Here is a 12,053-nt window from a genome sequence, read left to right on the forward strand (position 1 = left end):
CACAGAGACACACACACAGAGACACACACACAGAAGACACAGAGACACACACACGTACACATACACACACAGACACAGACACACACACACACACACACACGACACACACACCGACACACAGAGACACACACGCAGAGACAGACACACAGAAGTCACAGAGACACACACACAGAGACACACACACAGAAGACACAGAGACACACACACACGTACACATACACACGCAGACACAGACACACACACACACACACACGACACACACACCGACACACAGAGACACACACACAGAGACAGACACACAGATGTCACAGAGACACACACACAGAGACACACACACAGAAGAGACAGAGACACACACACACGTACACATACACACGCAGACACAGACACACACACACACACACGACACACAGAGACACACACGCAGAGACACACACACAGAAGACACAGAGACACACACACACGTACACATACACAGAAGACACAGAGACACACACACACGTACACATACACACGCAGACACAGACACACACACACACACACACACGACACACACACCGACACACAGAGACACACACGCAGAGACACACACACAGAAGACACAGAGACACACACACAGAGACACACACACAGAAGACACAGAGACACACACACACGTACACATACACACGCAGACACAGACACACACACACACACACACGACACACACACCGACACACAGAGACACACACACAGAGACAGACACACAGATGTCACAGAGACACACACACAGAGACACACACACAGAAGAGACAGAGACACACACACACGTACACATACACACGCAGACACAGACACACACACACACACACGACACACAGAGACACACACGCAGAGACACACACACAGAAGACACAGAGACACACACACACGTACACATACACACACAGACACAGACACACACACACACACACACCTTATTTATTTTACCTATAATATATCAGAGGATTTAAAATATATTTAGCCGTTTCATTTTTCTAGCTTGGTAAAATGAAGAGCAATATAAGATGCAGGAGGGTAAAAAAGAAGTGTGGTGAAAAAGTGGTACAGATAATTTTGTGGGAAGATGAAAATGCTTGTATGTCCCATTTCGGGAAGAAAACAGTATCTTATGAAAATGAAGAGAGAAAAGGATTGTTCTCATATTTTTTTTTGATCTTCTATTTCGATTAACATTTAGTCAACTTAAGATAGACAATCTGGAATGATGTCATCTAATAGAATAAAGATTAAGTGCTTAATAATATCAGTTAGTATTGGGAAGCTAACTAATGCTAGTTAGTTGCCACAAATGTGACAACATGATGACATATTACCGTTTACCGAAAACTGCATCGGCCACAAAGTCAGCACACCAGGGTTTAACTTCCATCCCTTTCACCAAGTAATTATTTGACCTTAAGACAATCATTAAATCTCTTGATTTCCAAATTGCCTTGACTGTAAAGTTACGGCTCTTCAGTCCTTCTCTATATTTATACTAAGCAGCAACTTCCTATAAAATCAAATTAAAATTAGTAATATGAATTCAAGGCAAAATACATTGCTATGACCAAGCAATAACTTAGCCTCCAGTTCATTCTAAAACCTATCTAAATCAAAAGTATTAATATGTAAATCAAGATGAAGTATTATAACATGTAAGTTTATTTGAAATATTGTAGAGAAGTTAGAAATGAATGTGATGATTTCAGGGTGTTTCCAGGCCCCATGGGATGCTAATTATTTGGTGAGTTTACACATTTCTAGATTTCTGTCTTAAAACTTGTAGGCTTAAAGACTGTCAGCATACAGTGGGTAGCTTCATCTTAGGGCCACAAAAACAAGCTCCCGAGACCTCACTAAATAAACTAGAACATGGATTTATGGATTTCCAATGAGGAATGTAACAGGCATGAAGATCAGAGCACTCAACTGGGTGTGTCTGTAGATCATCTGAGATGGGAAGGCACAGATTACGATTGGAATGTTGCCTTTTAAACATGAAATCAGAGCAAGAGGAACCGTTTAGATGCATCAGATGTTTAATGCCATCAGTACCCTCATCTCCGCTCTCTCCCCCAAGTCATGGTGAGATGGACACCGCATAAGGTGACTTCTTTAACTCGTTTCATTTCCACTGTTGACCACCTGTCACTCTTCCTCTGGTTGGCACTCTTGCCACAGAATTATTAAAATGCTCACAGTGGCGTCTTGCCTTGCCCTAGGTGTTTCTGCTTGACTTTGCAAACCTCCTCTCTGATTTACTGTATGCTGGCTATGTACCTTAACCTTGAGAGCCTTTATTGTCCTCGTCACCAGGTTCTCTTGGCCACTTCACCATTGTCTCCAAGAACAGCTGTGCTCTACTGAGTAATATCAATCACCATTAGGCTGTTATTGAGTGTTTTAAGCGCGAAACCCTCTGCCAGAACTGGAGAAGATGCACAGAGGATCTAAAACATGGTCTCTACCTCCGGAGAGCTGGTAGACAGGAGGAAGGGGACACTGACCCATGAAACAACTCAAGATCAAGGCAGTACAAAATGAAGTTCTAAACTCCATGGTACAGAAAAATTAGACAGTGGGGGAAAGTAAAATGCAAGTTACCAGGTACAGAGCACAAAAAGCACTAGAGAGCTAAGAGGTCGGCGGCGTCAAGAATTCAGAGGCGACGGCACTTAAAAAACAATAGACTTGGAACTTTATAAATATTGCCTGAAATTGTGGTTACTCACCAAAAGACTTTGTCATAATACAGCTCTTCTCTTCCCCACTAGCAAGTGATAGAGGTTGTGAAGCCTGCAGGTCACCCTTTCCCTGATCCTCTAGAAGAAGGAATCTCATTTGATATTTACTCAACATTCATAGAGCCACCTCCAATACTGGATATGGAAATGAAGGTATATTTCCTTGTGTCTCTTAATTCACCCTATCTGAGCATTATATTCTCTAGAGGATAGGAGAGAAAGAACAAAATGCTCTTCTATCTTCTTTCCCTCTGATTTTTCCTAGCTAAATATAAATATTTCTTCTGGCGTTGATTCACAAGTGGGCCAGCTGAGGGTGGTTCAGCAGTTTTAATTACTTCTACTCCGTCTTCCCCGATCTCCACCTTCATTTTCCCCAGAGTAGGTAAAAGCAGCGTTACTTGATTTGTCATGGTGCTCATGAATAATGAAAATGCAGGAAGACGTCAAATCAAAATCCTTCCAGATTGACATCATTTCTGATAGAAAACTACCCGAGAGAAACCTTTACTATCAGTAAAGGCTCCAGAAATCACTTGAGTGTTGTTTACTTTTAATATTCTAGGGGTTGAATCAAGACCAAGGCCCTGAAGAGTCCCAGCCAGAAGCTGACACTTCAGAGACCGATCCATTAGTTGGTTTCACCATTGAAGATATAAAATTGGTGCTGGGTCAAGTCACAGATGACATTTTAATCAGCATTCAGGTACTCAGCCTTGATGGTGTGCTCACTTACTTTATTACTGGTTAATTAGCCAACCTCAACCTTAATGTCTATAAACACTACCCATGTTCTGCCAGCGAGAGTGACGCTGATGATGGAGGAGTTCGATATAACATCTCCACATAACTCTCAGTAGAGTCATCTGAGACTCAGTGAGATCACAGAATACATTCACCAACAGCACATAGTGTGGTGCGTTGTCAGTTTACAGATCATTCAGCATTGAGACCCAAAAAATAACATGATAAAGACTTCATGCCCAGTCACGCTGTAAGCAATTGCTCATGCAAGAGTAATGGGAGAACATTTCTAAATAGTAAACACGAAAGCTCAGACCATAATTCTTAGCTAAGACCTTTCACCGAATGCCTACAGAGAGGCTTTCATATCTTTGAACTCCTCAGATGGTTTGCTCCTTTTCACATACCACTAAGAGCTAATGGCTATGTATACTAATGGTGTTATCACTGACACCAATGGCTGCATGAAAGTGGTGATGGCAACAGCCATCTCAGTAGCAACTGCCAATGATGAATCAGTTGGCTAAGTTCTACGCTTAATGTATTTTCCCCATCCAAAAACAAACAAACAAAACATTTCTACCTCAACACAAAGGCTTGCATCATTTCCTAGGCAAAATGATTAAATGAGTGATTTCCATATTTTGAGAGGATTTATAATTTCTTGTGGCAATAACAATGAGTCAGTAGGACAATATACTGCATGTTTAAAATATGAATGCATCTGAGGGAAAGATTTAGTTGCTTTCTGGACATGAGACTATATATAAAAGCACACTGTATTAGCAACTAATTTAGAAGGAGCAAAAGATTAGCTTGGCAATAGCATACCTTGTTAGTTGTTTAATCATCAAATGTTAATGTGCTATTTACATGAATATTTAATGATTCAGTGCCAACAGAACCAGCCAAAGTCCTCGGCTTAATAAGGGGTGTTTAGTGTTTACCAGAAATAGTGAAAGGACACATTTTACACAAAGCTTTATTGTTAACAACCCTATGAATGTAATAACTGGTTACTGTGTAGAAGGGCAGAATGCAGTTGAACTAAGCTAAGTTCAGAACATATCTCCTTTTTAGATTTGATAACATTTCATCTAAATATAGTTTATGTATAATCATGGCCCTGGGCTCCTTTGTGATCCTGCGGCTCTGAAATTATCACCGAAGGACTACTAGACAGTAATAGAATTGTTTGCAGGCTCCCAAAATTGAAAACATCTTTACCAAGGCCATGTTCCATGTAGTGAGCAGTATGTTTTTAACTATTCATTGAAAAAAGTTTTTTAAATTAAAGGCTGCAGCATTTATATCACTACTTACTATAGCAGAAAGAATATGATTGCTATATGTGTGTGTTATTGTCCCACTGGCCTGCAGCCATCTTTACTGAGCTTGGAAGTCCATTAGCTGGCTCATCTAAATGTAATTAGGCATAGAAAGAACTTGGACCAGAGGTGAGGGATACAGATCTTTCAGGTGCCTTGATCATTTCCATGTTAAGTAGATTCATGGACATTAGCCTGGGCCAAATTATTGCCAATTTTTCAGTAAAATTGCATGGTGATGTGGATTGACACAGTGTTTCAAGACAGCAAACCCCTCTATGTATTTTCTCTCAAAAATCATAGTAAACTCCATGTGAATTAGGCAGGCACTTACCTGATAAATAAATTGAAAACTTAGAGACACAGAAAGATTGTCATTTGTCCAGGGTTTCCAGGGTCAGAAACCGATGAAAGGCCCTGATTGGGAGCTGTGAACTGGGTTCTAGTTCTAATTCCAGTGTTGTCCACAGAAACCACATAACGTCTAATATCATGACCAGACTACTTTGGTTTTTAATACTCCAGTGGTGTGGCACTTTTTCAGTGTTTACTCTTGTGTCTTGGTCAAATTCCAAGTCGGGTAATTGCGCTCTGCTTACCTAAATTTCTCCCCCTGTTTTAGATGGGTAAGTTATTTTCCACTTCTAAAACCTCCTTCCAGTGTTCCTGGCTCTTAAAGCTGTCTCATCGCTGTTCAAAGGTAGCCACTTGTCAGTGGTCAGTGTATATAAACCTTTTGAAGACACTGACTTGCTGTAGGAACATTTAATCAATTATTATTTGTAAAATGTTTTAAATTTTCCAATAGTTTTTTCTCCTTCTTTATTTAAAAATCATACTCTTATTATAATTTTTGTAGGAAAAGGCAGTACAGAATTCATGTTTTAAGTACAGTTTTTTCAGAGCTTCTCCTCCAGCATGGTTACAGGCATATTTCACTTTCTGTAGTTCAGAAATTTCTGACAATAGTGTGAATCCTTAAATTTTTTATGTTAATCTACTTACTTTCCCATTGACTCACTTTATAATTTTAGAAATTTATTAAGAATGAAGTTATCTGGGCCCTGAGATGTTAATTAAAATTATACTGAATAGAGCAAACATTTTAAGCTTATATAGTTTAGGTATTTTAATTTTAAAGATACATTCAAAATGAAATTAGTTTGGCCCTGAGTTGTGTAATAAAAATGATACCCAATGGAGCAAACCTTAATATATTTAAAGAATTATATTTCAGAGAAATATGAATGCTAGCACTAAATTCTTTCATTAAATGTTGGCTGTTGGCCCTGTCTAAGCAAAATAATGTGAAAACCTTGAGGGAAGTTTGCCATCTTGGGACCATAGGTATTTTTAGGTCAACTTGAATTTCCAGGTTAGAAAAGCTGAGTGGGAAATCACCTCAAGGAGTGATCACTGAAAGGGTATTGAACTCAGGTCATGGATTTTCCATTCTTTCCTAAAAGGAAGTAGAGCCATACCCTATCCTGGGGGTTGTAGGATAGCATGTCTGGTCAGCAGTGTTCTGAGGATTAACACGGAGACACCATAGACCCATAGACCAATGACAACCTGTTCTTGACCAGACGCGGAGTCTTGTCATCTAGCGCCCTATCACCATGGTCTAGAGATCTGAGACATGTCCCTCTGTCAGCTCTAGCAGGTGTGCACCTGACCTTCAGGAGCCTTTTCCCCAGAGCACACACTTGTGTCAGTGAATTCTGTCTCAGTGAAATACCAGAAAGACCTCCAGGTTAATGTGAAAACCTTGATGAGACAGTGAAACAGAAGCTGGAAGATGATAATACATCTGTTCTTAGTTGAAAAGAAATGAGATTTTGGTGGATATAGAATACATTAATTGAAAGAGGGGAGAGTCAATTGTCTAGTTAGAGCAGTGCTTCCCGATGCTTTGGAATTGTAACAAGATTATTCCTTCAAACCATTTCATTCCCTGTATGGTCTAATATATAGCATGCCTTAAAGAAGCAGAAGTAATCTATTTTTAAAACATATCACAACATCCTATTAACGAAGTAGTATAATGTCGGTGAATATATCACAAAATTAGGAGTTGGAATTATGAATTTAAAAGCTAACATACATGAAATTTAACATACTTAATTTTAAACTACTTAACTTTTCAGATAAGAACTAAAGGTGATTGAGTGGCTTTCCCAAGGCCACAGAGCTAAACTAATCCCTAGGTCTCCACACTTCTAGACCCTGGCTCCTTTCAGCTCTTCCAATTTTATTCCTGCGGGGATTAGTGGCCCCTGAAATATGACAGTTCTTTTGTAACCCGGAGGACCATGTTCATCCCTCATTGCCTCCTTCACCCAGCCACCAAGAAAGGAAAAGATGAGAAGCTAGAGGCCAGACTTGACCCCAGGGCTTGATAATCAAACTTGAGCCAAAAAAGATCGATATTCACACGAGAACCCAGAATTATTGACACCAGTGTGATCTTTTCAGAAATAGCAACTCTGGGCTTCCCTGGTGGCGCAGTGGTTGAGAGTCCGCTTGCCGATGCAGGGGACACGGGTTCGTCCGGGAAGATCCCACATGCCGCGGAGCGGCTGGGCCTCTGAGCCATGGCCGCTGAGCCTGCAACGTCCGGAGCCTGTGCTCCGCAACGGGAGAGGCCACAACAGTGAGAGGCCCGCGTACCGCAAAAAAAGAAATAGCAACTCTGAACTGAAAATCTCATCAGATAAGGCAGCCAGGTGTACCTTTGAAAACTACCTACTATAATTACATTTATAAATAAAGAAATAAGAATGAAGTTACATCTGGACCAAAAACAGTATTTGATTTTTAAAATTTCTTCTATAAAAATTAAACTGATACATTTCTCAAAATACAGTTACCCTGATGTCCTCAAATTAGGTTATAGATATTAATATTTTAAACTTCAAATTACTTATTAACATTTATGTGTATGAACTACTCCTCATACACTTGTCAACTATTTTAAATCACCTAAACTATTCCTCATACACTTGTCAACTATTTTAAATCACCTCAACAAAAACACCAGTTTTACCATGCCCCACCACTGGTTTCTCTATACATAGTTTTATAGCCCATCATGAAAAAAGGAAGACATTTCCAGGGCTACACATGTTCAGATACTGTGAAAATATTTTTGGAATTATGCAGGTAGCAATGTTAGTCCACAGAATATCTCTGCCAGAAGCTAAATGCTATCACAGCCACTGCAAACACTAAAACCTGTCAGCAACTGCTTACTTTTTTCTACCAAAACTGTACCACAAAGTGGCATAATTCCAGGAGTTATATGTGTGAAGAATACTCTTTAATTATGAGAAACATTCTAATTGTGAAATTATTTGTGTTGTTATTTCACAACAGAAGGTTTCTGGGATCTCATTTAGAATGTATTACGCAGGAAACAAAAACATCCATTGCAAAGGGGTGGCAGTACCAACAGCACTGCAATAACTGAGCCTAGAGCAGTTATTCTGATTCGGTGCTTATTGGTAAAGTCTGTCTGAAAATGCAGATAAATTAGCCTATCTTCTAACACAAAGCTATGTGAAAAATGGCTGTCCAAATACCACTTCCTGTTCATAGCAGACATGCTATACATTGGGAATGTGCAGAGAAATATGATAAAGTGTTATCACATCACTACAGGCTGAAACACGGCTATGTCTGCAAAACAGGAAGGTGTGTGAGGGATAATGGCTGTCTTTAGGCACTATAGTATGTCAAAACCACAAAGACAATGTGCAGCAAAAGATAGCTCCATCCTAACCACTTTTTTATGACTGTCTTCACAGACCAAGATAAACGAAAAGCTGCAAATACAGGAAGAGGCCTTTAATGCACGAACAGAAAAATTGAAAAAGGCCTGAGGGCTCCAAACAAGGAGAGTGATGCTAAACTTCACAGAAACAAACAAAACCAGCCAGAATAATAGACTCTCTAGAGCACCAGATCGCCTTCATTTAGCTGGGAGAGGAAAAGCAAGCCCCAATTTTTATTATCCTAACGAATTAGAAAAGTATTGGCCCCAATCTTGCTACCTCCTGTCCCATAAGAGCCTCTGAATTTATTACACTGTGTGCAATAAGAACATTTTGTACATAAGAGTTTGGAGAATTATTATAAAAATGCAATGACTTTTACAATACTCCTTTGACATTTTGACTAGTAAATGTTAATCATCTTCACAACTTTTTAAAATAAAGAAAAAACATCATAATTTTATCCACACTGACCCAAATGAACTGCCACGTTGCTGAAGCTTTGTGAACATAGACCACCACCACACTGCTGAGGATAAAACTTGCTAAACAATAGCAATTCAAATGCATATACTAGGGGTTTTTTTCCTCCTTAAGTCAGTTGGTTTTCTTATTTAAATGTTTCAGTGTGAAACCAATTTTATGAAATTATATAATGCAGTTTGAAGCACTTTATTCTGTACTGTATTTGTTATTTCTAATCTTGTTACTCTCCCAGGAGAATACATGACCTATATAAAAAGAAGCAATGTATAAATGGTTATTAAAGACTAACCTATATATAGATTGTAAAAATCTTAAATACAAATCAAACTCACAGAGCTCTTAAAATTAACCATTATATTGCAGTAGAATGATTGAAACCACCTCAAGCCTTTAAATACCTTTATTAAAATATAATTTCAAAAGAAAATATCCATTTGCTGACTGATTGTCCCTAGTTGGACAAACTAAATTAACTACTACCTCGGCCCTTTCCCAATTTCTGAGACTTCTGAGTATTCTAGAGTGTAGAGCCTTGCTAGGAGGGGACCATTCTTCCAAGAAGTTTCCAGTTTACACTGGAAGCAGATGTATTTGCATCTGGGTGGCACTTGGTCACAGAATGTTCTGTCTGTGCTCTGGCCTTGTCCTATAACCTTACCTACTTACTCTACCTGTACCGAAGGGATTTGCCCAAAATGTATTCATCTGGGGCCGAGACAGATCCGGCAGCATGTGGTATTTTTTTAACTACGCTGACCATCAAAATAAGAGAAGTCCTTAAGATGAAACCGTGTTTACTGTTCATGAAGTTCCGAGTCTGGAAGGCCGGGAGATGCGCCGATATGTTTCTCCCTTGAGCTGTCCTTCCTAACTGAAAACGCTGACGGCCATAGGAGATCACTAGGAGGGCTCACAAGACTTGATTTCGCCAAGCAGTCTTGTTCCAGAGGAAATAGAGGCGAAACTAGAGAACCCACAAATAGGGAATAAAGGAGCTTCTCGAAATCACCAAACACAGCTTCAAATGCAATCGTTGGCACAGAGTGGACCTCCATTTCCAATAAAGAGTTCTTATTTTGAGCAAGGGTACCAAGAGTTTAAAACTGAATAACAAATAGCAGTAAGATCCCTAAAAGCTACACAAAGACAATATCCTATAAGCGTGCCGAAAGCCTGCCTCTGGAGTAAGACTTCCAGGTAGCGTCACCTGACTTGTGTGTGACTTTGGACAGGCTGTTCACCCTCTACTTGCTCATCTATTAAATGAGGATAATACTTATTTTTGAGGTAGTAATGAGAACTCAGTAAATTCGTTTTAAAGGACGTTTGTTCTAAGGTTTGGTTTCTGTTTACCTCCTAGGATAACCCAAAAACCACTGCCCATCCCTAATACCCACTGTCCAGTTATTGGATCAGCCTCTTTGCCAGAATTCCCAGCCATCTCTGTCTCTCCACTGGAACCTGTGGATCGATACATCCTCCCATGGTAACTACTTTGCCACCCTGTTTTCTTACATCTTTCATGTTGGAGCAGCCCAGGGATCCCTGAGGCAGCCTGGCTGTAACATCTAATAATGATAGGAGTAAGAGCAATTGTAGTGGCAGTAGCTAATTCACAGTCTTTGCTCTTTAAATTAATTTTGTTGATAAAGGAATATGTGCACTCCGTTACCAAAAAAAGAAAAAAGTGTAGACGATGAAAAATACATTTCAGGGCTTCCCTGGTGGCGCAGTGGTTAAGAATCCACCTGCCGATGCAGGGGGACACGGGTTCAAGCCCTGGGCCGGGAAGATCCCACATGCCGCAGAGCAACTAAGCCCGTGTGCCACAACTACTGAGCCTGTGCTCTAGAGCCCGTGAGCCACAACTACTGAGTCCACGTGCCACAACTACTGAAGCCCACGCGCCTAGAGCCCGTGCTCCGCAACAGGAGAAGCCACCGCAATGAGAAGCCCGTGCACCGCGAGGAGGAGTAGCCCCAGCTCGCCGCAACTAGAGCAGCAACGAAGACCCAACGCAGCCAAAAAATAAAAAAATAAAAATAAATTTCACCCTAGCTAGGTACCTTCATTTCTCTTCCCATGAGCAGTAAGACCGTAAGACCATAGGAAAGTGTTTGTCCATGTAAACAATTTTTTGCCCATTTAAACAATTGGATGCTTGTATAGAGGGGTCTTTTTTTTTTAAAACACAATTTGAATTGTTCTTTACATTGCTTTTCTCATCAAACAACACATCGTAAGATAATTCTCTATCAGTACTTTTTACGACCGTACAGTATTTTATTTTAGCAATTCCATAACTTTTTAACTAGTTCTATCTATGAACTTTTTATTGTTTTCAGTACCTTGCTATCACAATCTGTGTGAACATGTATGATTATACCTAAAGGATGAATTCCTAGAGAGGGAAATTTCTAGGTCAGATTTAGTTGTGTTTCCAGTTTTGATAGATTGTCAGAGTGCTTTCCAAGGATATTTTACCAACAGCATATGATAACTCTTTCTTCTCTACATCATTACTAACAGATGCATTGGCCAATTTTTTAGTATACTGATAGAAAATACTGTCAAACTATTGTTTTAATTTGCTTTTATTGTTTTACTCCACAAGGACTGAGCACCTTCCATATGTTTATAAGCAGATTTAAATATATACATATATGTGTGTGTATGTGTATTAATCCCCCTAATAACCCTAAGAGATAAACAGATAGATATTATTGGCCTCATTTTATAGTTAAGGAGCCTGAAGCTTAGAGAGATTTTTTTTTTTTTTTTTTTTTTTTTTAATTTTTGGCTACATTGGGTCTTCATTGCTGCGCACGGGCTTTTCTCTAGTTGCGGTGAGCGGGGGTTACTCTTCGTTGCAGTGCACGGGCTTCTCATTGCAGTGGCTTCTCTTTTTGCGGAGCACGGGCTCTCGGCACGCGGGCTTCAGTAGTTGTGGCATG

At 39.8% G+C, this 12,053-nt stretch overlaps 1 protein-coding gene across 5 annotated transcripts in view; it reads left to right on the forward strand.

Annotated features, from left to right (window-relative positions):
• Positions 1-10,711, forward strand: part of CABCOCO1 (ciliary associated calcium binding coiled-coil 1) — a 133,458-nt gene extending 122,747 nt beyond the window's left edge. For 2 of the 5 annotated variants that reach the window (XM_032608489.1, XM_032608491.1), the window contains 3 exons: positions 2,799-2,921; positions 3,334-3,474; positions 8,647-9,076. In XM_032608489.1, coding sequence (XP_032464380.1) covers positions 2,799-2,921; positions 3,334-3,474; positions 8,647-8,721 — 339 coding nt within the window. In that variant the 3' untranslated portion in view covers positions 8,722-9,076. Of the gene's footprint in view, positions 1-2,798; positions 2,922-3,333; positions 3,475-8,646; positions 9,077-10,459 lie in introns of those variants that run through there. The other 3 variants (XM_032608490.1, XR_004346223.1, XM_032608492.1) reach the window with 3 other exon arrangements.
• Positions 10,712-12,053: the final 1,342 nt, after the last annotated feature.

The sequence above is a fragment of the Phocoena sinus genome, chromosome 16, assembly GCF_008692025.1.
Source record: "Phocoena sinus isolate mPhoSin1 chromosome 16, mPhoSin1.pri, whole genome shotgun sequence".
NCBI classification, from domain to species: domain Eukaryota; kingdom Metazoa; phylum Chordata; class Mammalia; order Artiodactyla; family Phocoenidae; genus Phocoena; species Phocoena sinus.